At 40.9% G+C, this 27,799-nt stretch overlaps 1 protein-coding gene across 1 annotated transcript in view; it reads left to right on the forward strand.

Annotated features, from left to right (window-relative positions):
- The first annotated feature begins 9,583 nt into the window (after window positions 1–9,583).
- Window positions 9,584–27,799, forward strand: part of LOC145412414 (neprilysin-1-like) — a 75,889-nt gene continuing 57,673 nt past the window's right edge. The window contains exons 1-8 of the mRNA XM_080282300.1: window positions 9,584–9,627; window positions 13,126–13,226; window positions 14,476–14,600; window positions 15,490–15,618; window positions 21,313–21,439; window positions 23,590–23,726; window positions 25,496–25,603; window positions 27,208–27,628. Coding sequence (XP_080138426.1) covers window positions 9,584–9,627; window positions 13,126–13,226; window positions 14,476–14,600; window positions 15,490–15,618; window positions 21,313–21,439; window positions 23,590–23,726; window positions 25,496–25,603; window positions 27,208–27,628 — 1,192 coding nt within the window. The remainder of the gene's footprint in view (window positions 9,628–13,125; window positions 13,227–14,475; window positions 14,601–15,489; window positions 15,619–21,312; window positions 21,440–23,589; window positions 23,727–25,495; window positions 25,604–27,207; window positions 27,629–27,799) is intronic.

The following is a 27,799-nucleotide window of genomic DNA, read 5'->3' on the forward strand; positions in this document are numbered from 1 at the left end:
GTGTCTGTGAGAAGGAAAGACAGAAGAGGAATTAGGAGAGGAGAAACGGGAGGGCAGAAAAAAGACAAAAAACAAGATGTGTGTGTGTGTGTGTGTGTGTGTGTGTGTGTGTGTGTGAGACAGACAGACAGACAGACAGACAGACAGACAGCTTACCGGGGTGTGGAAGTGTCTCCATCAGATCATCAGTGAACGGAGGCACGAACCGATACCTTCCGCACCAGTTCCTCTTACGGGAAAAATGATATGGAATGGGTCTGTATGAAAGGGGATTATGGAGAGAAGGGGAATGAAGATAGGGAATAAAAAAGACGTATGAAAACACTGAAAATGCGTACACTGAAAATGACAGAGACAGAAAAAAGACAAAGAAAGACAGGCGGAGGAAAATAAGACACACAGAGCCTAACAGGGTACGAAAGTGTCCACTCTGATCACCCATGAAGAGTGGCAAGGTCGGATACCTTCTACAGTATAGTAGCCATTGTTATGTGGGAAATAATGAGACATATCGCTGCAGAATATATAGATAAAAAAAGTACAAAAATAACCTTCCTCAGAGCAGACTGTGCTTTGTTGATAACTGGTAGGTAATAAGGAATGTGTCTGTGTACGAAACATTATGAGGCAAGAAACAGGACAACAATCATTCTTAGAGTAGACACTGATGGCTGGTAAGCGGACATGTGGAAAATAATGGGAACTGTGTCTGCTTAATTAAAACAAGAAGATGGGTAGATATATTCGTTTAAGTAACCCTTACTTGTTGATAACTAGACACTTATAAACCTGGCAATGGCATTTGTACTTTGAGTCAAATAAACCTCAGTGCTTAAGACGCTCCTCACTGGTATTTTTTTTTTTTTACCCGTCATCATCATCATTACCATCATCATCGTCGCCGTAGTCGTTGTCATCATTATCATCATCCATCTTTCTAACCATTATTCACAGTCAAATGGGATGGGTAAGATCCAAAAGCAGAAAAATGAAGGCATTAATACAGGAGAGGAGAATATAGTACCATGTGAAATGAGGCACATCCGTTCTTTAATCATCATACTCTTCTGCAGCCTCGGCTCCAACTTATAGGCAAAAAATTCGTCTGTAATAACTTTTGTGGCGTGATTCTGAAGTATTAAATGATGTTTAAATGATTGTGTGGGTCAATTCATTGGACATGCTGTTTGATAATTATTCTAATGTTGAATTTTCATTCTTTGTGTTTGGGTCCTACTCAACCTCATCTTTAAGGAGGGAGTTAGGGTTTGGGTAATGATGATGATGATGATGATGATGATGATGATAATGACTGTGGTGGCAATGGTGGTACTGATAATGATGACGTTATGTTTTCACCTGTACTCTTGCGCTACATAACATTAGTCACAACCCAAACCAGGAGCAGATAAGGAGGTGAAGCCGTGTGATAATATGGTTTTATCGTTATCAGTAAGTGGGGAGACGGTGGTGGGGTGTGGAGGGGTTAGCGACGGTGGTGGGGATAGGTGAGTACGAGGGTGCAATAGGGTGGGGTCGGGTAGAGTGAGGGTGGTAGGATGAAGATAAGATGACGAAGGTGGGGTGGGCATACAGTAGGTTGATGATGGTGGGGTGGGTATAGGATGATGATGGCAGGCACAGGTGAGTATGAGAATGGTGTGGTGGGGTGGGTTAGGGTGGTGGCAATAGGTGAATATGAGTGTGATGGAGTGAGTTGAGGTTGGTGATGTGGTAGGGTGAATTGAGGTGGATGATGTGGGGGATGGGTTGGGTGTGGGGTGGAGTGAGGGAGGGGGCAGGGCAGGTGTGAGTGTAGTGGGTGAGGTGATGATACAGAAGACGGGGTTGGTACAGTAAGCGCCATGTCTTCTCTCAAGGAACACATGGAAATGCAGGTCAGTCACAAGCACTTCAGGTTGCATCAGTATATACATTTTTAATGTAACGCTTTTATCACCATGGTTTATTTGTGTTTACTGGTATTTTTATTACTGAAAATTTCATTCATTTTTACGGCTAAATTAATGGAGGCTGGTGTGGGTTTTTGTTTTTTTACGTAGCCTACTGTATATCTCTTCCACTACGATTTTCTTTCTGATATTTTTACTAAGGTTGTTTGTATTTTATTTTCATGTTCAGGTCGCTAAAGACTGCGTCATGATTTTTAACTTTTTTTTTTTCCTTTTTGCTATTTTCATTACGATGATCTGTTTCTGATATTTCATAAATTTGTTTCCATAATCGGGCCATTAACCTCTTCGGTGTGATGACGTACTCCTGATTTTTTACTCTAGCTATTCCCTGATAATATTATTTACCTTAAGAATACCTTTCGAGACGAGGCGTTACACATAGCCTTCATTAACCCTTTCAGTACGAAAGGCTTCTCCGAAGTTTAGCAAAAATGTCTGGAAGCAACAAGAATAAAAATGAACGTCATCGACTTGAAATGGTTTAAAATTGGGTCATAATATTTGTTTTATTTCCTAAAACCTTGCACTACAATGACTTATTCTTGACGTTTTATTCCTATGTTTACTGTTTTTCACTTCATACGGTTTTATGTCCAGGTCGCTGACTTTGATTTTCTTCCTTCTTTTCTCTCTGTAATCCCTTCACTGTGATATTATGTCTCGGAATTTTTATTACTCCTCTTACTAGTTTTCATTTAGCTTCGGCTGCACTACACATTTTCAACTGGTTTAAGAAAGACATAATGGGCTGTAGAGATGAATATCAGCCCTGATTTTTTTCTAGCTGTCATTGCTATTTTTACTATTTAGTTTCGATCAGCGCCAGGCGATTTTCTTAGCTTCAGAAGCATCTCTCGGATTGAAATGATTAGAAACAATCTCTGGTGACGATATTTCCATTAACTGTGATAATAATTAGATTATATCATGAAATTCGGAAAGAATCTCTCTCTCTCTCTCTCTCTCTCTCTCTCTCTCTCTCTCTCGGTAACCAGAACAAACACCTACGTGTAGGTATCGTCTTGCCCTACAGAGAATTTACCCCCAGGACGTTTTGACACCCACGAACGTTGGAATCACGGCGGGGGTATTATATCGCTAGATTGTATGTGAGTGTGTGTGTGTGTGTGTGTGTGTGTGTGTGTGTGTGTGTGTGTGTGTGTGTGTGTGTGTGTGTGTGTGTGTGTGTGTGTCCTACTCTGGGCACTGGCTTCACACCCCGTTCTGTGTGGATGAGGGAGAGAGAGAGAGAGATTTAATACTATAACGCAAAGTTTCTACCCGATTTTAACCATAAGTGGAATGGCTGAGGGTCAGCCAAAAGGCTAAACCACTGTCTTTGAAAACAATAAGTCAAAGGTCAAGGCCACATGGCAAGGTCAACTTAAAAATTTCTGATCCGATTAGATCAAACCTGGAGGAAGAAGGTACAGCACGGACGATGGGGTTTGGTTTTGGGAACAGTCACAAGTCAAGGTCACAGTGCAAGGTGGAATTTCAACACGTGTTTGTCTGTGAACATAATAACTAAAATAATTTGCATCTGATTTAGACAGACGTAATAGAAGGACCGAGGGTCAACCCAGGAGTTGATCTATTATTTTTAGAACAGTAGGTCAAAGGTCAACGTCACATGGCAAGATCAACTTAAAGATATCCGTTAGACTAAACTTCGTGGAGGGACTTGTGGTATGGAAAGAATGAGAGGATTCGATTTGGTGAACAATCAAAGGTTAAGGTCACAAGGGATAGTCAATAGTTTGACCCTAAACTCAAACAGTTTTTATTCGATTTGGACCAAACTTAGCGGAAGGATTGGGGATCGGCCAAGGTTAAACATTCAATGTTGAAACAACAGGTCAGTGATCTAAATCTCAGGGCAAAGACAACACTTTTGATCCGACTTGGATCAAACTTGGTGGAAATGTTGAGGGGTCAGGCAAAAATGAAGTAATTCCATTTTGAAAACAATCTGGTGAAGGAAAACGTCACAGAACAAAGTCAAACATTTGGCCCTTACACCAATCGCATGACCCGGGTGTTGTTCTCTCTGTGTGCTTCTTTTTTTTCTTTCTTTTTTCTTCTAGCTACGGTTAAGGGAAGACCTCTTATAATGAAGGTTATATCTAAGCCATCCAATTTTTAGGTTCTCGCAGGCTGACTAAAATCGTCTGGTGTCAGTAGGAATAACATATAAAAGACATCAGTGCAGTGAAACGGTTAACTGCTGCTGCTACAACAGCACTTAGGAAATGTGTTTATGTTAACACCAAATGATTTTATTTCCGGATCAGAGGAGTCCTCGAACGGTTGGTGAAGGTTCCCTGATATCCATCTTTAAGTATTTTACTCAGGCTAGCATTAGGCGATTTACTTCAAATATGGGAGTTTCCAATAGTCTCGGAGTATACTGGGGAAGAAGCATGAAGATTCTTTAAAAAGCTGGTGGAAACATGTAGTGTGATGTCAGTTGTGCTGGTAGGAGTTCCAGTCTTATCGACCTTTTAAGCTTTTCTTCAACCTAGCACCAGATGATTTTATCTAGGTGATAGAAACCTTTGCCAAAGAGTACACTGGTGAATATACAGCTGTGCTCAGATGGTACACGTGTGGAGGTTCCTTGGCAGTTTCCTATTTAAGCCACTTGGAATAAACAACTGGGATGATAGGTGTGTTATCAACGGTGTGGTGATAAAATGTTTCGGTGTTATCTACTCAAGTGTTTTAGTCTGGCTATCACTAGATCGTTTTGTCCAGCTGAAATATACTGTACTCTAAAATACTAGGTATCTATTGGTGAAGGTGTTTGGATATTCTTAACTAAGCTGCTGGAAACTGCTGGTGTAGTCAAGTGGTGTGATACCAGAGGTTGTGCTAATAAGTGGCTCAGTGTCATCTGCCTTTCAAGACCTATTAACGGGCTGTTTTGTTCAACTGAGAGTGTCACGGGAGCCTGAGTGTGTTAAGCCACTTCAAACTAGTGTTCATGGGGAGTCAAGTGGTGTGATATCAGCGTTGTGGTGATAGTGAAGTAGTGATATCTACTTTTCTATCACTCTACCAGGAAAACTTCATATATAGTTTATTCTTGCTACTTGTCCCCTAAACTGAGTAAAAATCGTCTGAAAGCAGCACAAATAAAATATGAGAGAAGGTCATTGTTCTGAGGGGGTTATCTGCCTGGACATGTTTCAGCTGGTGTTTTACTGAATAAAACCCTGAGTTCGTTCACAGGTGTGGTGCTTGCAATCCACTTACTTGATTTAGCGCTTCTTATATGTGACTCTTCACTGAATGGCAAGCCTCTAACTTTGTCCTGTGACCTTGGCGCTCGATTGTTCTAAAACCGAACAACTTCGTTTTGCCTGATCCTCATCCCCTGCACCAAATTTGGCTTAAATTTGATCAAAATTGTCTGAACTGACTTTGTCCTGTGCCCTTGACTTTTGACATATTTTTCTCGAAATTGAATCTTTTCCTCCTTCCCTGACCTTTAACCTTTACATCGGGTTTAGCCCTGAGTGAATAAAAACTTCACGAATTATAGGGTCCTATTACATTGCTTTATGACCCTATGACCTTGACCATTGACTGATTGTTCTTGAAATGGAAAAGTTTCACCCTTGCCTTACCTTCAACTCTTCCACTATTTATTTGTTTATCTGATCAAAATTTATGCTGACTTTGCTTGTTGACCTTGACCTTTATTCTGCTGTTCTATGAATAATAGGCCAACTCTTGAATAAAACCTCAATCCTTCCACCAAGTTCGGTCCAGTCTGGATCGAAACTGTTTGTTATATTGTTCACACACACACACACACACACACACACACACACACACACACACCGCTCGCTGGCTCAGTGGTAACGTTCTCGTTTCCCATCTGGTAGACGGGAGTTCGCGCCTCGCTAAGGTTGCGAAAAGTTTCACTGACCAGGTGGGTAGTTACTGTCCCCCTTGAGCAAGGGGATGGGGGTGTGCGTGTGTGAAGGTCAGAGCCTTGCCCTTAGATCGGACTATATGAGCTCACAGCTCCCTTCCGGGAGGGTAAAAGGCTGACGATCATGACTATTAAGTGATCATGACCAACCCGGTGAATTACACACACACACACACACACACACACACACACACACACACACACACACACACACACACACACACCATCTTAATGGACGTTGTTATGGCTGGGACAGCACTAGTATTTTACAGCATAAAAACATTTAGTAAAGTGTATGAAGATGGGGGGGGGGGAATCAAACTAAGCCAAGACTAAAGCGACATGTAATGCCATCCCAACATCTTTTAAAGCATACTAGTGTGTATTTCATGGCTGATTAGTTGTTATACCAATATGATGACATTTTTTCGGGTGTACTTATGTTACACAATAACGGCAGCACTACAGCAGTGCTTCTCAAACTATTGGTCGCGACCCAAAGGTGGGTCGCGAGAGGAATTTTGACGGGTAGCAGGGACATAGAATAGGCCTAATGCTTTCAATGTATTTTATTTACTTAGCTGAAACTGTAATTTTCCTTATTACACTATTAGCATATTCATAATAACTACGATAGGCTATATACCGGTTACTTTCTCTTTCTCCCCCCCCCTCTCTCTCTCTCTCTCTCTCTGATTTTTTAACCCTGTGGGTCGCGAAGTCTTGAAATATTCCAAATAGGGTCACACACTCAAAGGTTTGAGAACCGCTGCACTAAAGTAAATAAGAAATTAAGAGTAGGGATGGGATTATAAGTTTTACTGCCTTGACTTTGTTCCGATGGTTTTTGGTGCATTGCCCTTTAATTTCTTCGTTGGTGTTTTCTAGGTTATCTATTCAGTTTAGGAGAGAGGTTATATATAGCTTTCAATAACTCCTGCCAAGCAAGAAACCTTCCAAGAGCTTAATAAAACCGCCTGACAGCTGCGAGGACAATAAAGATGCACAGACAGCACACCCACACCGCACCCCCAACTTTGACCTTGACCCGCGACCTTGACCTCTGATCGACCTACGCCAGAATCAAACCGCACTTTCCCAGGCCTCATGAGTGCATAGGATCAGGCATTCAGGGGATATTTTACACACACACACACACACACACACACACACACACACACACACACACACACACACACACACACACACACACACACACACACACACACACACACACACAAATAGATATATACACAGAAACTGACTCTTGAAGAGCTACGCCTTCAGAGTCGTAAATACAATACAAAATACGTCATCGTAATGCAGGGCTTAACCTCTTTACTATAATGACGTGGTCTTTAGATATTATTTGCAACTTCTTGACGCATATAAATAACTGGAGAAACCTGCTGCTGACAAGTGGTTGGACACAATCTTTGTTACACTTCTCTACTGTGAAAGGTCTCCCCAGATTAAATAAAATCGTTAGTTGGTAAAGCAAAATTGATGTCATTGTGCTGAGGGGGTTAAAGTGTTTCTATAAAGAATCGCCAAGGAAGAGGTAATACGAAGTGAGTATTGCTTTAACCCCTTCAATCTGATGACAAAATTTTTTAGTATACTCTTGCTACCTCCAGATACTTGTATTCAGTTCAAGAGACTGCAGGGGTTTGCTATAACCTTCACTAGCCACTTTACCCCATGGGTGTTTTCTTAAGCTGCACAAACCGTCTGGCAGCGACAAGAGTAAAATACAACTACGTCATGGGAGTGAAGTGGTCAGTAGTATGTAAAGTGTTCACACTAATACACACACTAGATTGAAATGTGCTTAGTATTCAGGGCGAGACAAAGCGGTTGAATCTTCACAATGAACACAAGTTTAATACTGTATACGGACTATTATCCCTCTCTACCTGGAAAAAAAAAAAGCGTTAAGATGATGATGATGATGATGATGATGATGATGATAATAATAATTAATGATGATGATGATGGATATAGTTGCTGCAAGTGCTTCGATATGTGGTGTGCCACCGAGACGACGTCCTAATGTCACCAAGGACTCGAGCAATCAGATACGCCTTATCACCCCCACCCCGATAAAATTATCAGAGTGAGCACCCAACTTTGTGGTCACAGGCATTTTGAACATCTCTCTCTCTCTCTCTCTCTCTCTCTCTCTCTCTCTCTCTCTCTCTCTCTCTCTCTCACTTCACAATGCCCACAAGTGTTCAGATGCATGAAACCAACAGTACAGTACTCAGACATAGAAAATGATAAGCATTAAGATACCGATACTCAAATCCATTTCAGAATCTGGGTGTTGTATGTTTCATCTATTTTCTTTCGCTCTTCTTTTGTGCTTTTTACTTTTTTCTATTCTTTTATTTTCGTCCTCCCTCCTCCCTCTCCTTCTTTTGCGTTCACTTTAACCTTGATTCCTGATTAATCCAGATTGCGGAGTCACAATGCGCCAGGTGTGTTGCTGATCTCACTGACCTGGCACTGACGCAGCATTGGCGTGATGGTGAGGGACTGACTAGCAATGTGTAGTGTGCCATGACACCTCCTGTGACGACATGTGTTACAACTGATGGTCATAGAACATAAAACATAAAACACCCACTAGAGAGGCGTTCGTTCCAAGTTAGATAGCTCTGACCGTGTCTTTTACTGAGTGGAGTCCTGGTACGTACTATCGCTGTTGTCCGAGACAGCTAAAATAGCCCCATATATCCCAGACTCTTCTGAGATCAGCAATGATTTCCAGTGAACTAGTTTAACTGCTTGACTCCGATAGTCAGCTGCATAGTGTGTCTGACCTACCGGTACTGTATAGCTTCATCTGGACCAAGGACCTGATCCTGGCAGGGTGGGTCTTAAAGTAGGTCGCCACCTGCTTAAATTTTGTCAAGGTTTCCTACTTTATGTATACATGTTTTCCTATTCACAACACTGGCACTAAATGCAAAAATACATATTTCCACATGCACTTTTACCCTTGCACTTAAGTTAAGATATAAAGTATTTTTTAAAAATGGGAAAAAATAAGCTATAAAAAAATGAAATAAAATACGCTACATAACACCCGGGCTCATTATGATTCTTAAGGTGTATTTATCACTCTTATCTACACTTGGTTATAAACACCTAAATCCTCTCCTCCCACCCCCTCCTGACCCCCCTGACTCATTGCTTCCCTACTTTTCAGAAATTTGCAGCTAAAATTTGAAAGAAAATTTTCAATTTGTTTAATAATTGTTATATTAAAGGGTGCCTTCTCAGCACACATAAGCTTTGATCAGATTTTACGTCTGTATTTTCACTGGCATTAGTCTCGCATATATTTCTTTTTTGACATTTTCATTATTATCTCTGTCGTTCTTTTTCTATTAATACTTTATTTTTTCTCGGTGTTCATATTCACTTGCTTTCGAGCTTTCGTGCGTTTTATTTTTCTTTCACACCATCTAACCTAACTAACCCAAATTAATCCAAACTAACAATCCGAAATTCTCTCTCTCCCTCTCTCTCTCTCTCTAATTTTATATATATATATATATATATATATATATATATATATATATATATATATATATATATATATATATATATATAAAATTACAGTATATCCTTTCGCTTTCAGGAGCGGCCGGGGACCATGGAGCCGCCCAAGGGAACAAAACAACAACAACAACAGTCACGGTACTGTATCTTCAGAATAATTTGTTCACTGCTCTCTGTCTATCTGTCTGTCTGGCTATTTATCTATCTATCTACCTATTTTTTGTGCCTGTATATCTATCTACAGTAGCTATTTATTTCTCTATCTACCTATCTATCTATCTACCTATCCATCCGTCTACCTGGCCATCTATTTCTGACTGCTAGTATTTTTCTCATCAATACAAACATCGTCTGGTGTTGCCATGAACACAGAGGATTAGTAGCTGTATAAACAATACTCAGTCTCTCTCTCTCTCTCTCTCTCTCTCTCTCTCTCTCTCTCTCTCTCCATGGACTTTGAATATCGGAGTGGTGAATCCTAAGAAAGCCACGCTGATGGCACTGATCTGTAGCCAAACAGCTATTGGTGTTTGTTGCTGGAGATTCGCTGCACTGAATTTCGAAGTCGAGAGAGAGAGAGAGAGAGAGAGAGAGAGAGAGAGAGACAGACAGACAGACAGACAGACAGACAGACAGAGAGAGAGAGAGAGAGAAACAGCTGTTAAACACTGTTCATGCTCAGTATTAAGTGAGTCAGAGTGTATATATAATAAATGGTTTTCACACCCTATTAAACGTGGACCCACAGCTGTTTCACCCCTTTAGACCGGTGATGTCTTTTACTGATTAATTTTACCTCCAGGCGATTTTATTCAGCTTTTGTGAGACCTCTTGCAGTGAAGGGGTTAAATGAAGTCTATATTTAACTCCTCTTTGCAAGGCCTCTCCAAAGCTGAATAAAATCGTCTGGCGGCAGCAATAATAGAACATATGATAAGTAATCGGAGTGAAGTGGTTAACCTCTTCAGTACGATAACGCCTTTTGGCTTTTTTTATCTGGTCAGCAGACATCAGACGATTTTATGCACCTTGCGGGGAGTATCTAACAGGAAAACCACTTCAGTCAGGTGACCTTTTTTTTTTTTTATTCTAGCCACCTCCAGACCAATTTCATCAGCGCAGGAGAGCGTTCTAGTAAGGAAGAGCTTAATGAAGGCTGTAGCTATCCTATCCAGTTCGAAAAGTCTATCCTACGGTAAATACCATCGTTTCGAAATACCGAGAATAAAATAGGTGTCATCGGAGGGAAGGGGTCATTGAAACCTACACATGCCCTTTCCGATGCCAAAAGTTTCTTGTTACCTTAAACCCTTCCACACGGCTTTTCCAAATCATTATTGCTATTTATATCGATTTTATTCAGCTAAGAAGAGATTTAATGAGCAGGATGGGTCAGGCAGAGGCTACACGAACTCTCTGTCGCAGCTAATTCCTAAGTTAAACAAAATTATATTCGAGGTAGGAAAAACAAACTTTAAAATTAGAAATGACGTCGCCAAATTCAGTGAGAAAATCGTCTGAAGGTGGGAAATAAAAGACGTCCCCTTAATATTTATGTGAAGCGGAAAATAGGTCCCCCCAAATTCTCATAATCCTCCCCGTTTTTATGCTACTGTAACTTCTCTCTGTACATCCTCAACCATAATATGCAGCCAATATTGCTAGAGAATGTTTAAGCATCAACGGCTTTAATGCTGGGTGAATGAAGATGTGGTTCATAATCGCTGGCAACTCTGATGATAACTCTCCTAGTTTCATGTATTTTTTTTTTCTTTTTCCTGTTTCTGGATCCTACAGTGGTCACCGCATTTACTGATGGTCGGAAACGAGATGATGATGATGATGGTGATGATGATGATAATGATAATGATAATAATAATAATAATAATAATAATAATAATAGCAATAGTAATGATAATAAATAATAATAATAATAATAATAATAATAATAATAATAATAATAATAATAATAATAATAACAATAATAATAATAACAATAATAATAATAATAATAATAATAATAATAACAGGCCTAATAATAATCATAATAACCCATCCATCCATCATCCAATCCTATGCCGCCCCATGAGAAGCGTAGAAGCCCGGGGCTAGGCAAGTTGGTCCCGTCATTTAAGATGAGAGTGACATGCCTCACTCATCCATGACTGGCATTACACAGGCTTAATCCAATTGGAGCACCTTAATTACCCACTAAACCATCAGGTGCCTTAATTTGGTTATATGATTACCACCCAGCGTAATAAATGGTTTCCTGGTGTAGAGGAAACCATTTGGCTTGTCACTCAGTGTAGAGTCACCCATAGGCAGAAGGAGAAAGAGTGAAGGGAGGAAAGAGTGAAGGAAAGAAAGACAAAAGAGGGAGTGTAAAGTCACCCGTAGGCAGAAGGAGGAGGAAAGATTGAAGGAAAGAAAGACAGAAAAGGAAGAAAGGAAGAGAGGAAAGGGCAGACACCCAAAGCAGAACTTCACCCGTTATACAATTTATTTTAAAAATAATAATGCAACCATCTTCCATTCCCCTAATGCCCCATCAGGAACGTTGAGGCCTGGGGTTAGGCTACTCAGTCCAGGCATTTATGGGGAAAGTACCTTGCTCACCCTTCAATCACATAACAATAGCAGTCGCTGCTCCTCTGTAATGTCTGCTTGCATCCCTCCACCACTACGGCCAACGTGTAGCACCCATCTAGCAACAAACTCTCATCCCTTTTCTCTTTAACTCTCTAATGCAAGTGTTAACCGTTACTCCCAGTGCTTCATTTATGCAACAGGTCAACTCTGGAACTGTCTCCCTCTGTCTGTATTCCCTACTTCCTATGATCCCCAGTCTTTCAAACTCAGTATGTCCAGGCATCTCGAAATGAACAGATCTTGAATTTGGTTCTTTTTTGTATTGCTTTTGTTTTTTTTCTTGGAAGGAGCGGTTTGCGGGCCCCTGGCCTTTGGTTCCTTCTTTCTTGCATTAAAAAAACATCCAGTTCGAACATTTTAACTCACTAGACCACCAGCCGACAAAAAAAAAAAAAAAAAAAAAATAAGACATGAAGGCAACGGGTGTAGCGCACAATACCAGTACACAGAACAAAGGCCCACCCTTGATCTCTGTGCCTGCATAAGACTACTGTCCCATAAGGAAAAAGTAATTAAGTGCGACAATGGATTAATAATAATAATAATAATAATTATTATTATTATTATTATTATTATTATTATTATTATTAATCCATTGTCGCACTTAATTACTAGGAGGGGGGGCTGTCTCAACCCATCCGCCACATTTGCTTTAAATTAAGTAAAAACTGAGTTGACCTTGACCTGTAACTTTGGTCTTTGACATATTGTTGTCAAAGTCACTTCATTCTTAATTAACCTTCAACAACGCCGCCAAGTTTGGACCTAACTGAATTAAAACTACTTCAGTAATGCTGTTCACACACTAACAAACGGATACACACACACACACACACACACTTGCGCAGGCGTGCTAGGAATTATACAAAACACCACTCACTTCGGCACGCAAACGTGTAATTATAGTGATAATGAAGACGATTCAATATTTGTGTAGTTCTGCACAAGTATGGTCAACACCTATCTTACTGTGTTGCCCCACAGGACCCGAGGCCTGCATGTGCCACGCCGTGTGGTGGTGGTGGGAGGGATTGCTATGGTGGCAGTGGTCGCTACAGCAGCCGTACTATCCCTCACTCTCTCAGGTTAGTAGCCACACACACACACACACACACACACACACACACACACACGAACGCGCGTGCTTTCTCTACCACACTCGCTGTACCATCAGAACGTCCATGTGTACTGATCAGGTGCCAAAGTTTATGTGGTACTTGTATAAAGAAAAACAACTTCAAACTCTAATGAATGTGTCTGTATACCCCTTCATTCTGGTGACATTAAAAAAAAAAAATGTTGTTAGACGACATTTTCCAGCTTATGGTAGTGAAAGGGTTAATGAAGGCTGTACTCATCCTGCTCGAAGTCTCTCCCGTAAAAAAAATAAATAAATAAATAAATAAAAATAATAACAATAATAATAATAATAATAATAATAATAATAAAACGTACGTAACTGGCAAAAACTTAATGGCATAATACGTCATATGACCGAGTGGGTTAATCCCTTCATCTTAGTCTGTCCGTCGCTGTTTTATTTTTGTTAGCTCCAGACGATTCTATTCAACACAGGACAGTTTGTTCAAAGTTGGCAGTTAGATATCGCTTTCTTTAACCCATTAAAACGCAAGGTCTTTCCAAAGTTAAATTTCAACAGTCCAGAGCCGACAAGATTAAATTAAGAAAGTTGCTGTACGTCAAAGTGTTGAGAGGGAAAATACAAGACGGAGTATTTCAACACACCTCCACTCTCTTGCTCCACTGATTATTGATTTTCACCGATAATAGCACACAGTTGGCCCTCACATCTGTGTTCGTCCACACTTGGCTACTCAGTGATCCAGTGGCATACAGCACCGCCCTCATTGCAGTGCACGGTGGTAGGGATGGATTATCGTAGGTGGCTAGTCATGACAGTGTGATATTCTCCTTGACCGTCCACAAATATATCACACATACTTCCTCCAGACGTACCTCCCTAGACAGAAGAATCCCCGGACACACATATCCCTAGAAACGTACGTCTTCAGATACACTAATTCGCAGAAACATCCCCTACACATATAAGACACATCTCCCCAGAAAAAAAAAAAAAAAAAACTTGCCCCAGACACACACCTCCCTAGAAACACACTTCCTCAGGTACAAACATCCTAGCTCAAACGTCACATGTGTCACAGGCTAAGTTAGTATATATCTCGCCCTTCATGTCATCAATGCCGTCAGTTTCCCTTCACACACTATGCTCTACCTTGCTACGTTCCTCCCCCCTGCTCCTTCTCCTGTTGGTGTGGTGCCCCTTGCTGTTCACCCTGGTTCCTCCGGCATCAGGGAGTCCCGACCCCCCTGCGGCCGCCCCTGTCAAGTACCAGAACAGCCACAGAGCACCCAGCCACCAGCCACTCTCGCCTCTGGGCCTCGGCCCAACAGGAGACAACAATGACCTCTTCCATAAGGTAAGTTCAGTCTCACTTACAGGTCCCGAACAGACGCGGGATTCCTTGCAATTTGACAGAGGTAGACAGCTCTAATTTTCATAAAAGAATTTATAGCTCAGGGACAGTATACCTCTTAGCAGGCTATATAATCTCATACTCAGACGAAAGTAGGAGTGGAAGTAGTGATGTACCCAGAGAAGACCAGACAGAATCATGTAACCGGAGGAAAACTAAGGTGTATTTGTGTAAAAGAAAAGGAAATATTCCTCTTCTGTTGAAAAGGAAACAGCTACTAATGATGATAGATCACCTAAGTGCATGAAGAGGAAGCAGGGAAGTTACCAAGTCAACTTCCTGTACAATCATTGTCGGTGATCTGCAGAACGCCTTTTGTTGTACCTGGGACAATGAAAGGGAGGAACGCAGGTGAACAACACATAAACACGCACACCTACTACACCACCTTGGTCTTCTTTCCTCAGATTTTCAAAAGTCACTATTAGGCTCATGGAACGATTCAACCTGCCCAATTTACCATACCTGTATACTCTGCAATGTACTGAACCTGAGTCGATGGCTGCAGCACACCAAGAACAGACGTTCATAACGGAACATAACGGAACCCGCTCAGTCTAGTCACCATAATCGTTGTAAAGTTGTGCAGAGCCCAACCATTGCATCTCACGTTGTACGCCAGCACCTTCTGCTACCACAGCACCGCCATTACTAGTCCACCATATAACTGATGTGAGAAGTGAGATTAATTTCACAACCAAAGTGGGCCAGGGCAGATGATTCGAAAAGTAGAATAAGAGAGAAATTATACTCTGAGACAGTCGCCCAGAAAAAGGGAAGCGCCCTCACACAAGGCCTAGGTGACCTACAAGTGTCCACCCATTTCACTCAGGTAGCACTGGGAGTGGATTTGATCTGGTCCAAATATACAACTTCACCAGCACGAACTAGAGGTGAAGGAAGTGGTGGTGTGCAGTGCGGCAACCACGCTGCTGCCACCAACACATTCCTTGATCCTGAGGTAAGCCCTGGAACCCACACCCGCACATGATGGTTGATGAGTTGCTGGCCCATGTTAAACCCTTTATTTCGAGCACATAAGTTTTCCTGTTATTCTTGCTATCACTAGACGATTTTATTCAGATTAAGGTATATGCATTGCAGCGGAGAGGTTCATGATAGGAACATCCAATCCCTCCAGTTCAAAAAGTTATCTTTAGGTGGACAAGGAGGAGCACTCAAGAGATTGCAACATTTGTGCCAATTTCTCAAATTCTCAAAACTATTTCTTCAGCCTTGTCTGAACTTTCATCCGTCCACCATCTTTGGTTCAAATCAGATCAAAAGGGTTTAAGCTGATGTTGCTCAATGACCTTAACTTTTGACCTTTCCCTGTGACCCTGATCTTTGATTCTCAAAATCGAATCTCATTATCTTTGTTTTAACCTGATCCATTCCACAAAGTTTAGTAAACATCGTATCAAAACTGTTTAAATAAACCTTGCCTTGGGATCTCGATCTTTGGCCTATTGTTCTAAAAAATAACTGGCCAACCTCTTAAGTGATACTCAACTCCTTCTCAAATTTGGTTCAGATAAGGTCGAAACTATTTTGTTCACACACACACACACACACACACACACACACACACACACACACACACACGCACAGGTGCGCGCATGCAGAGGTCGAATTGCTCTGTGACCTTGATCTTTGATTAATTGTTCTCAAAACTGAAGTCATTTGTTGTTGTCTGACTCTTAACCCTTCCATCTAGTTTGGTTCAAAATTAATCAGATCAAAACTGAGTTAACCTTGACCTGTGCCTTTGACATCTGACCTTTCCCTGTGACTTTGTCCTTTGAGTGGTTTTTCTCAAAACTGAATCCGGTTCTTCTTTGCCTATATTCAGCATTTTCCTAAAGTCTAGTCTAAATCAGATGCAAGCTAGCAAAGTTGGCCTTGCCCTGTGTCCCAGGGCTTTGACCTACCGTTCAAAAAAAAAAAAAAAAAAAAAAAAATGCGTGTACTTCTTAGGCTGACCTTCAACTCTTCCGCTGAGTTTAGTTCAAAGCAAATCAAAGCTGTCTGAGTTAGCTATTTTGTTAACACACAAGCGTGAGCGCGCACATCGAACACTGACCTTGTCCTATGACCTTGACTTTTATTGTTTTTTTATAAACTGAGTCAGCTCATTCTTGAAATACTCTCAAAGTTTCCTCCAAGTCTAGTCTAAAGTGGACAAAAAATAACCAAAGTGATTTTGCCAAGTCATCATTTGACCTGGTCCTGTGACTCCGTCCTTTGATAAGTATTCTCAAAAACAGTTAGAAAGCACTCAGAGAGCGCTTATGTCCGCCAGCGTCATTGCCATTAAAAAGGGTCCAGATCCGGAACCGTGGAGATATTGTGTGGAATACATAGGATCCGGATCCCCCCCCCCAAATTTAATCGTTTGTTCCTTGACCCATGGCCCACTCTTCCACAAAATTTTATTAAAATGCACTGAGAACATTTGGAGATACTGAGCGGGATACATACGCTAGGATCCGGATCTGGATTCGGACCGACCCCAAAATTTAATCAATTCTTTCTTGGCCCATGGCCCACCCATCCACAAAATTTAATTGAAATTCATTGAGAACTTTTGGAACCGGGATACACAGGATCCGGATCCACCCCAAAATTTAATCTTTTCTTGGCCCATGGCCCATCCTTCCACAAAATTTCATTGAAATTCATTGAGAACATTTGGAGCTATCGTGTGGACAAAGAAACAGACAAACATAGGAGAATACATAACTCTCTCCAACTTCGTTGGCGGAGGTAAAAAAGTATGACCTAATGTCTAATATATATATATATATAATATATATATATATATATATATATATATATATATATATATATATATATATATAGAGAGAGAGAGAGAGAGAGAGAGAGAGAGAGAGAGAGAGAGAGATAGATAGATAGATAGATAGATAGATAGATAGATATAGATATAGATATAGATAGATAGATTGATACGGTAGATAGATAGATAGATAGATACCGATATATATATATATATATATATATATATATATATATATATATATATATAACACGTTTTTATATGGGTTATACCTCCACCCTTCCACCAAGTTAGGTCAAAATCGAATAAAAGTTGTTTGTGTTACTTTACTAACACATGCATGTGTGTGCACTGCTCAGTACATAACACCAGCTCTTTGTAAGAGCGCAGGTGTAATGAAATCGCCTGGAGACAACAAGTACAAAACATACGTCACTGGAGGCAAGATGGTAAGGGTGCTGTTAGGCAGATCCATTTGAGTCCCCTCTCACGAAGTTCGCTCCCCTCACTTCACTGGTATCGTTTCTCAGGCTGTAGTGTAAGTTAACACTCTCGTGGTCGGGACAACCCTAGTAGTCCATTGTTGCTTACGTCAAACAATTTTCTTTTGTTAAGGGTCAGTTGTAGAAGACTGAGAAAGTTTATACTGGTACCACTGACCGTCTCATGGTCAGGACAGCTATACAGTAGTATTCTATTACATGTAAAGCAAGACGATATTAGTCAGCCGAGAGTGAATGGTATGAATCTGAGAGTGTTTATGAAAGGCACTGGTGTGGTAAGGAGTACACCTGACTTTCTGGTAATTCTCTCTCCATTGCTTAATTTAACTAGCTCTGCCCAAGAGATTACACCCGCGCACGCGAACCAAAAGCAGTTATGTTTTGATCGCTCTCTCTCTCTCTCTCTCTCTCTCTCTCTCTCTCTCTCTCTCTCTCTCTCTCTCTCTCTCTCTCTCTCTCTCTCTCAACAAAAGAATTACAATTTTTTTTAACTGACTTTAAACTAATTTATTGGAAGGGTTGAAGAGCATCCAAAGGGGAAACTATATATATATATATATATATATATCTTTTTTTTAGAACAATAGGTCAAAAGTTGACCTAGGAAAAACAACCTGAACAATTTAAATCCAATTTTGACCAAACGAGGAAGGGTTGAGGGGAAGGCTGGAATGCAGTGATTCAATACTGAGAACAGTCAGTCAGAAGTCGAGGTCACAGAGCAAGGTCAAAGTTAGACCCATGGGGGGGTAAAAAATAACTCAAACAGTTTTGGTTAGATTTTAACCAAACTTGGTGGAAGTGCAGAGGGTCAGGCAAGGAGAAAACTCGTTGTTTTCTATCAACAGATCAAAGGTCAAGGTCACAACAAATGGTCAACTTAAAATTTTAGTCCAATTTAACCCAAACTTTGTGGAACAGCTGAGGATAAGGAAAGAATAAAAGGGCTCGATTTTGAGAACAGTCAGAAATTAAGATCAAAGTGAAAGGTCAAAAACCAAGGTCAAGGGCAAGGCTTACTCAAGACAGTTTTTATTTTATTTGAACCAAACTTGGTAGCAGTGTTAAGCGTCAGACAAGAAAAAATGGATCAATCTTGAAAACTATCAGTCAAAGGTCAAGGCCAAAGGGCAAGGTCAGTGTTTGACCCGTGTATCTGTGAGTGAACAAAATACCTAAAACGCTTTTGATCTGATCGTATGCAAACATGCTAGATGAGTTGAGGCTCACTCAAGGGGCTGACCTTTTTTTTTTTTTCTTTTTTTTATAGAACAACAGGCTCAGTCTTCATATAATTTAAACAAAACTTTCTGGATGGACTCATATTAAAACAAGAATGAAGATATTTCATTTGCAGAACAACCAAAGGTTAAGGTCACAAGGAAAGGTCAAAGTCACGGAGGAAAAGTCATTTCAAACAGCTCTGTTCTCAGTCAAACCAGCGTTGGTAGAAAGAATGAAGTACTTCGATCTAGGTGTACTGTCGACAGTCAAGGCCACAGGCAAATGACAAATGTTCGGCCCTTTGACCAGTTGGTGAGCGAGGACGATGCACTCTTTGAATGCTTCTTCTTGTTTTGGTTTATTCATGCAGCTCTAGCGATTTTACTGAGCCTGAAGGAGATGTCTGCAAGTGGATGAACTAATGCAGTCTATACCCAACTCCTGCAGATTAAAAAAAATGTATCCTAAGCTTAACGAACCGTCAGGAGCAAGCAAGACTATGATGAATATATGTGACCGGACTGAAAGGGTGAACAACACCCACATGTCTTATACTACAGGCCATGTCACCATAACATATCTCATAATATGTCATCAAATATCAAAGGCTGCCAACATTCCCAAGGGAATGCAGGATGGTCTCCGAAAAACAAATCAGACACTCAAAGGGGTGACTGTTTTCGCCCCCTCGCAAAAGTCGGTAAATTCTACGGATTCATGCTGTTGCATTTCACTAAATACGTATCTTTGTATGGTGTGAGCTTCGACCTCATGAAACCCTTTAAAAGGCCTATATCGAAAAAGCGAAAAAGACTTTAGGGGCATTTGGCCAAAGAACAACTGTATAATGTATGAAGTGAGTAGGTGAAGACATGAAGGAATGGCACCAAACAAAAAGTGTATGAACGAAAATGAAGAAAGAAGGAAAAACTGAAGAAGTACATTATGGTATCCACCATAATGTGGAGACCATAATGACCTCCTTCAGTCCGACTACAACATTTCCACTTCATTCACGCCACTGCCACGGGATTTTATTCCGCTTTATGGGAGGGCTCTTGATGTGAGGTGATTAATGAAAGCTGCATTTCATCTCTCCAGTTTAAAAGTCTATCCTAAGCTACTGAAAAAAAAAAAAAATCTACAGGCAAAAAAAAAAAAAAAATGAATGAAGGGTCTAAAAGCATCGTATTGGTAACAACCAAGAGTATAGGCCTATATAATTGCTAGAGCACCAAAATGTATTTTTTAGAGCAGCATGATTGTAATTTACGCGAAACCATATCAGACATGAAAGGTGCACTCTGTAGGATGTATGTATGTACTAACTCTTTAACTTAATTTGTGTGTAAGATTGCTTGGATATACTTTTGCCTTAACACATATCTGTACCAAGCCCTCCACAAGCAAGTCAGAGTGAATATAAATGCAAAATTATGTGAAATATAAAATTTTCTGTTAAAACAGCCAATAATGCTTTAAGATTTATTTTCAAGCAATAAGGTGGCGAGTTTAGAGAAACGTCACTTAAGCAATACAAATTGCATTTTCATGAGTTTTACAGTGATGTGCGTAAATCCGATGCAGCTTAAACAGTCTCCGAAATAAGAGTCTGGTGCTCAGTTGGTGCTTTTTGGCTCTTTTTTTTTTTTTTTCAACAACAGAGTGACGATGTTTAAGCATCTCTCTTAAGTAACACCTTTTATTTTTTCATAAGCCTTCTAATTATTTGTGTAGATCCGCCGTAGTTCTAACAGTTTTCGGAGTAACAGTTTTGGTGTTTTTAGTGTTATTGGCGTCCACTTCCTACAATCCACTTGCAAAGTTCTTGCTTGCTTCTCTCACAAGATTAAGCATTCTTTCATCTTCTTTTTATTCTTCTTCCTCTGTGGCTCGACGTACATCCAATCCTCTGTGGCTAGGCGCACATCCAATCATTCTTTTCTTTTGTCCCCTCCATATAATATTACCGCTTTTCTTCCCAACATATAGGAGAACACGCCCGTCAGATGGTGGAGGAGAGACGGAAGGCCACCAGGGATTACCCAATTGTATGCCTGATTGTTTGCCTCAGTTACCCTCGTGCAATCGATGGATATAAATCTAACCCCTCTCGTTATCCTGTGTACAGATAGCAGAGCACGCCCGCCAGGTGACAGAGGAGAGGCAGAAAAAGCGGAAGGAGGTTGCCAGCAGGGAGCACCAGCCGGTTCATCAGCAGAGCGATGACAAGCCGCACGCACAGTTTGAGAAGGTCAGCAAGTCTCTCTAGTCTTATTCTTGCAAATCCCAGGCAACATGATTTAAATCATGTCTTACACTAGTTGATTCATGCTATCAACTTATTCTTGCTTGTTCCACTCAGTTTTATTCAACTTAATAATGACCCTACACAAACAGGGAGTCAGTGAAGGCAATCTTTAACATCTACAGTGTGTGTGTGTGTGTGTGTGTGTGTGTGTGTGTGTGTGTGTGTGTGTGTGTGTGTGTGTGTGTGTGTGTGTGTGTGTGTGTGTGTGTGTGTGTGTGTGTGTGTGTGTGTGTGTGTGTGTGTGTGTGTGTGTGTGTGTGTGTGTGTGTGTGTGTGTGTGTGTGTGTGTGTGTGTGTGTGTGTGTGTGTGTGTGTGTGTGTGTGTGTGTGTGTGTGTGTGTGTGTGTGCAAATCAGCTAAAAATATCATACCTCACTTCAGTTTTATTCATTAGCAAAATATCAACCTTTAAGTACAAGCCAGATATCTTACCATGCGTGGCATTATCTGGTAAAAATTAACTCATACTCTCGCTCTGAGTGAAAGAAGAATGGGCATATAATTATGATCCCAAACTTACACAACGTACTCCATACATCGCCCGTGATCCTACCCTCCTTTTCTATAGTATCTTTTCCCAAAATTCTCCTCATCTATCTCAACCTCCGTTACCTCCTCTTCTACCCTCCTCCCACTTCACTCTGAACTTTTCGGTGGAAAGGTATGCCCACTGCTCAATGCCAGGGATAGCGAAAAGCGAGTGAATAAGAGTATATCTGACCGCGACTGTACTGTGCAATCACAGATTCCACTCCACTCATCCAAACATTTCAGTATAATTCTCACAAGTATGTCTCTGCACTTCCTCTGCTGCATCTTATCATTTCTGCATATACTTCACCAATTCCTACAGCCTTCCCATTGGCAATAATTTCACAGCTGTTCTTACTTTTGCTGTTGACACATTCTCATGCACCTGATTCTTTTTTTGTGCAACATGTAGTCCACACCTATTTGCTACTGCTCCGCTCTCGCTTCCCATTCTGTAGTTTAACAAAAAAATCTTTCCGTCTGCTCCTCACTTCGCTTCCATTTGTTAGCATTTTTCCATTTTCATCCTTTGCATGTTAACACTTTCCCCACATTAATTTCTATATTTTCGCATGTTTTTCGAAAAGCTATATTTTCAGAAAGATGTACATAATTATTTTCCAAAAGTGTCATTTATATCATTCTTCTTTCTCTTAAACAATATCTGTACACAGTTCTAGCTTTCAACATATTCCTTCTTTCAAATAACTTGCTTTCTTAAAACTACTTCACTCAGTTCTTCGCTTCTCTTAAGTTATTCGTTCTATTTCCACATACCACCAACCCGTCCCCCCCCCCTCCTTTTTTATGCAGTACCATACACGCTTTCAACACGTCTTTGCATGTTCTCCATACATATTCTAAATCATCCACTTCCAATTCACTGGCTGTAATTCCTCTATCTTCTTTGCTATTCATCTGCCACTACTTTGATTTTCAGTTTTCATATAAAAAGCAATAACTGGATGTACTGTTCAGACATACCAACTCTTTTAATAAGATTGTGTTTTTTTATTTTACAATGTATGCTTGTTACCAACAGACAGTTTTACTCTCTCCCTCTAACAGAAACAAATACACTGGGCCTACATGGTGCTGTGTACTAGAATAAATGACTAATACCTTCATTCCTATGACGTACATTACTTTTTATTTCATTCTTGCTGTCTGTAGAGGAACTAATTTAGCTGAGTTTTTTTTTTCCAACTGGATGGGTTGGCTATAGCCTTAATTAACCCCTTCTCAATACAGACCTTAAATTCTTAATCATCTAATAATTACCTAATAATAATGAAAAAGACGACACCACAATGAATGGGCTAATAAACGAAAACGGTCGCTGGTGTCTGCAAATCCTCCACCAGACGCTGAACAATAGGAGAATAACAAAGAACAGTCGCTGGTGTCTGCATATCCTCCGTCAAACAATGAACAGTATGAGATTAATACCTCTTCATGGCAACGTATTTCCAGAAACCATGTCCATTAATTATTTCAGTACCATGGTACATTTCTTATTTTTTAAATTTACATTCGTTGCCATCATATGAATTTCCTCTGTGCAAGTGGAGGTGGCACTGGAGAACACTCAGGAACATGACTCAGAGCCGCAGGTTAGGTTAGATCCCGCCACACCACGTCAAGCCCAGCCGCATCCGGACTTTGAGGTGGGTCTTGTCTCGCTCACCTCTCGCAGCGACTTGGTTTGTATATCTGGTCGCACAGTGATCTAGGGAGTTAGGCGTTCCAACTGAATGTAGGTTATATAGGCTTAAGTATGAAGTAAGTGTGTGTCTGTTTTTTTTTTTTTTTTTTTTTTTTTTTTTTTTTGCTCATATAAGGCCATTCAGCGAAGGGTAGCTGGTTACACTAACCTTTAATGCCCGGTCCAAACAACCGAGGCCGGGGCCCTACGCTCCGTATGTGGGCAATAAGCGTCTGGATGCTAGTAAGTCAGCCATCGTCATAGTCTCGTATGATAAGTCTTTTCAGAAGGGCGTACATTGTCCTGAATACCTACGCAACTCAGAAAACAAGGAAAATGTGATAGTGAGATTAATTAACTGACGAGAACACGGCCAAAGGAAATCAGGCGGTGTTCTGGTGGGGTTCAGAGGCTTCATAGCGCCTAAGCATTAACATCTTATTACCACCTCCACTACTAGCCTACTCTATCTATGCAGTCGATGTCAATATCACGGAAATAAACAACATAAAAGAGTGAAAATGATGTAATACGCATAATACATCGCTAAGGAAGAGATGCTAGGGAGCTTCCTCAACCCCCTCAATTCGATGACGATGTCTTCAAGTTATTCTTGCCATATCCAGACAGCCTTAGCCAGCTCTAGAGACGTTAGACATTGCCTTCATTAACCTCTCAACTTCTACAGAGCCTTTCTGTTTTGAGTAAAATACTTCCCTGGAGTGATGGGGTTGACTGGAGAGAATGTGGTCCAACCCCATGACCTCGTCAGCAAGAGGCTTTCTAGCACCTCTTCCTTAGCCATGTGATTTTGTGTACTCCACCGTAACCTCTTAACTACGATGACGTCTTTACATTTTATTCTTGCTGTCTCGAGACGCTTGGCTGGTGCAGTGATAGGGAACTCGGAGGAAGATGGCTGTAACATCAGCGAAGGACTTTGAACCAACGAGATGACCGGGAAAATTCTTATTATGTAAGCCATACCACTACCAAGGGCGTGGGCTGCAACTCAATGTTCTGGAGCGCGAAAGCCTAGTCTCGGGGTCCCTACTCACCAAAGAGAATATAGAGGTGTTTGTTTTACCTCTAGGAAAGGCCACTCGTACTGAAGGAATAAGAAACCACCTCCATTAACACTTTTAGCACGATGACTTTTTAAAACCTTATTCTTTCTATCTCTACATGAATTTAATCAAGCCAGGTGGAGGGTAAGCCAGAGAATCTCCCCATGCTTGCCATGAGTAATGCTTTTCAGGAATAAGTATTACAAAAACCATTTCCCTAACCGTTTCATTGCGATGTCATGTTATCATATTATTTGGTTCTATTTATTATTACTACCTCCACACAAATCTAACTTCTTCAGTATAGTGATATTACAGCTTACTCCTGCTACCACTATATAATGCAAGTACTCTAAACTTACGAGTCATCTCTCGTATCTAACAGTTTTGTAAAGGCCTGCAGCTGACCCTTCCAGATAAAAAAGACTCTCCTAAGCTGAATAAATGCGTATAATATAGCAAGAAAATGCATTACTGGATTCAAGTTGTTAATCTGGTCAGGTGGAGGAGGAACGAGATAACCTTACCGAACATGCTACGACTAATACGCCTATTCAAGGCATATTACACACACACACACACACACACACACACACACACACACACACACACACACACACACACACACACACACACCATAAACCATTTCAGTGCGTTTTCTTTTATTCTCACTGCCATCACACGAATTTCCTCTGTGCAGGTGGAGGTGAACTTAGAGAACCCCCAAGATCATGACTCTGGGCCGCCAGTGAGGTTAGGTCCTGCCACACCACAACGTCAAGTCCAGCCACACCCGGACTTTCAGGAGGTGGGTTTCGTTTTACCAGCCTCTCTAGTAGCAACTTATTTTGCGTACTGGGGCGCCTGGAGGTCTAGTATGCTAAAGCGCTCCTACCGGATGTGCCCCAAAAGGGTCAGCGACTGGCCACTCTCTCTTTAAATTTCTGGACTGAGTAGTTTAGTCCTTAGTCCATGTTCCTGCGCGCTTGATAGGGTAATAAAGGATTATTGGATGACAAAAGATAGTAATCTCTGCAGTCTCTTGAATATTATTGATGTCATTTTCGTACACAGACTGGATACAGTACACAAGACAAAAATACGGCCAAAGAAACTCATCAACTACTCTTGTTAGCTTTGCAGCCTTTCTAATATGCCTTCTTTATCGGTTTAATTTTTCATTTTTCAACTTAGCCCTTTGACTACAACGACCTCTTCTATCACATTCTTACTATCCTCAGACGCTTGGTTGGTGTAGTGCAGGAAACTCATTCAGTGATGGCCGTGCCTTAAGGTTGACTCTTTCTTGTAACTCAGACTATGACTTGCAGGAGGAGCAAGCGACAAGGAAAGTTTCTACATTCTTCCTTTCTGCTGTGCCTGCACAAGAAAAAAAATAATATCCCTCTCGCACGTAAGATCTGTTGTCGTGTGTGTGTGTGTGTGTGTGTGTGTGTGTGTGTGTGTGTGTGTGTGTGTGTGTGAGAGAGAGAGAGAGAGAGAGAGAGAGAGAGAGAGAGAGAGAGAGAGAGCGGAGCATTCTAGTTTTCTTGTCCACCAGCATATCACAATCTGAGTTTCGACAATGAAATAATCGTTAATGTGAATCTGAATCCGCTGTCAAAAATTCACTCTCATTGATTAGCCTCTTTATTCCGATAAATTATAACATAATTTATTCTTGCTGCCTCCTGATATTATTCAGCTTTTGGTACACCTCTTGTGCAGCTGGTATTAAGTAATGCTTCTTGTAAATCTGACCTCTCCAGTTCAAATGGTCTCTCCAGAGCTGCATAAAATCGTCTGGAGATAGCAAGAGTAAATGAGTAAACCACGTCACCGGATTTAAAGGGTTTAGGAGGTTTTCCAGCCCCTAATCTTTTTTATATTATAACTGCAGACGCTGAGGAATTTTTTTTTTTTTTCTGGAGGGGACGGGGGAGGGCAGATGCAACGTTTCGGCCCTACTTGGTTCCTTGTCATGTATAAAGAATGACAGAACATTTGTAGGTATATAGAATGGTATGCGGGAAGTGAGACAGGGAGAAGGGATGTTTGGACAATAATGTCACACTAAATCTCTGAGGTAAGAAAATTTAAGTATAGGTTGGGGCAGTAATATAACACAATAGTTGTAAGTAGAGGTAGATGCAATAATGTCATGCATTAAGTCCCTCTAATTTCATGGGATGCAAAAGTTATACACAAAAATTCATATAGTAACTCTAAAATGCATGTCCCAGAGTTCCAGAGTTTTAAGTAGTCTGAAAGTCATTACGATGCCAAAGTTATAAACAGAGGCTGAGGCACTAACCTCACATTGGAAGTCACTAAGATGTAGTAGTTTTACGTAAAGATTCAGGCGATAATTCTAGCCTGTAAATCATTGCCTGATGCCTCACGTCATCACAGACGGAGGTGGTGTTGGAGAGGCACGTGGAGCACGACGCTGACCCTAGGAGATCATGGGACGAGGACCTGGAAGAGAAGGTGGTGGAGGAACTTGAATCAAAGGAGCCAGAGAAGAATGCATTACAGACGGATGCAAAGAAAATGCAGACGAAGGAGGAAGTGATGAAGAACACTGGATCAAAGGAGTCAGGCAAGAAGGAATCCGAGCCTGATGCGAAGAAAATGCTGACAAAGGATGCTAAATCAGAGGAGTCAAAAGAGGAGGGACTGGAAAAGAGTAATCCACTTGATGAGGAAGAGAAGCAAAAAGAGAGAGAAGCCAAGAAAGGGATCATGAAGCCAAAGGAGTCAACCCGCCTCCCCACAACGAGATTGGCCAACGGGAATCGTGTTTGTGATACTCCTGAATGTGCTGAGGCAGGTGAGTGAGAGAGTGAGTGAGGTAGATTATGCCGTATTCTAGGTGGCAAAGAAGAATCCATGGCACTTTTCCTTAGCGATTCAGTTTGTATGTTGACACCATTATTTTCTTGTGTGTTATTTAAGTTGCTTTAATATCTACAAATTTTGCGCTTATAACATGCAAGAGGTT

Source organism: Coenobita brevimanus, chromosome 93, assembly GCF_032717465.1.
Source record: "Coenobita brevimanus isolate Jiangsu-jjx chromosome 93, ASM3271746v2, whole genome shotgun sequence".
NCBI lineage: Eukaryota > Metazoa > Arthropoda > Malacostraca > Decapoda > Coenobitidae > Coenobita > Coenobita brevimanus.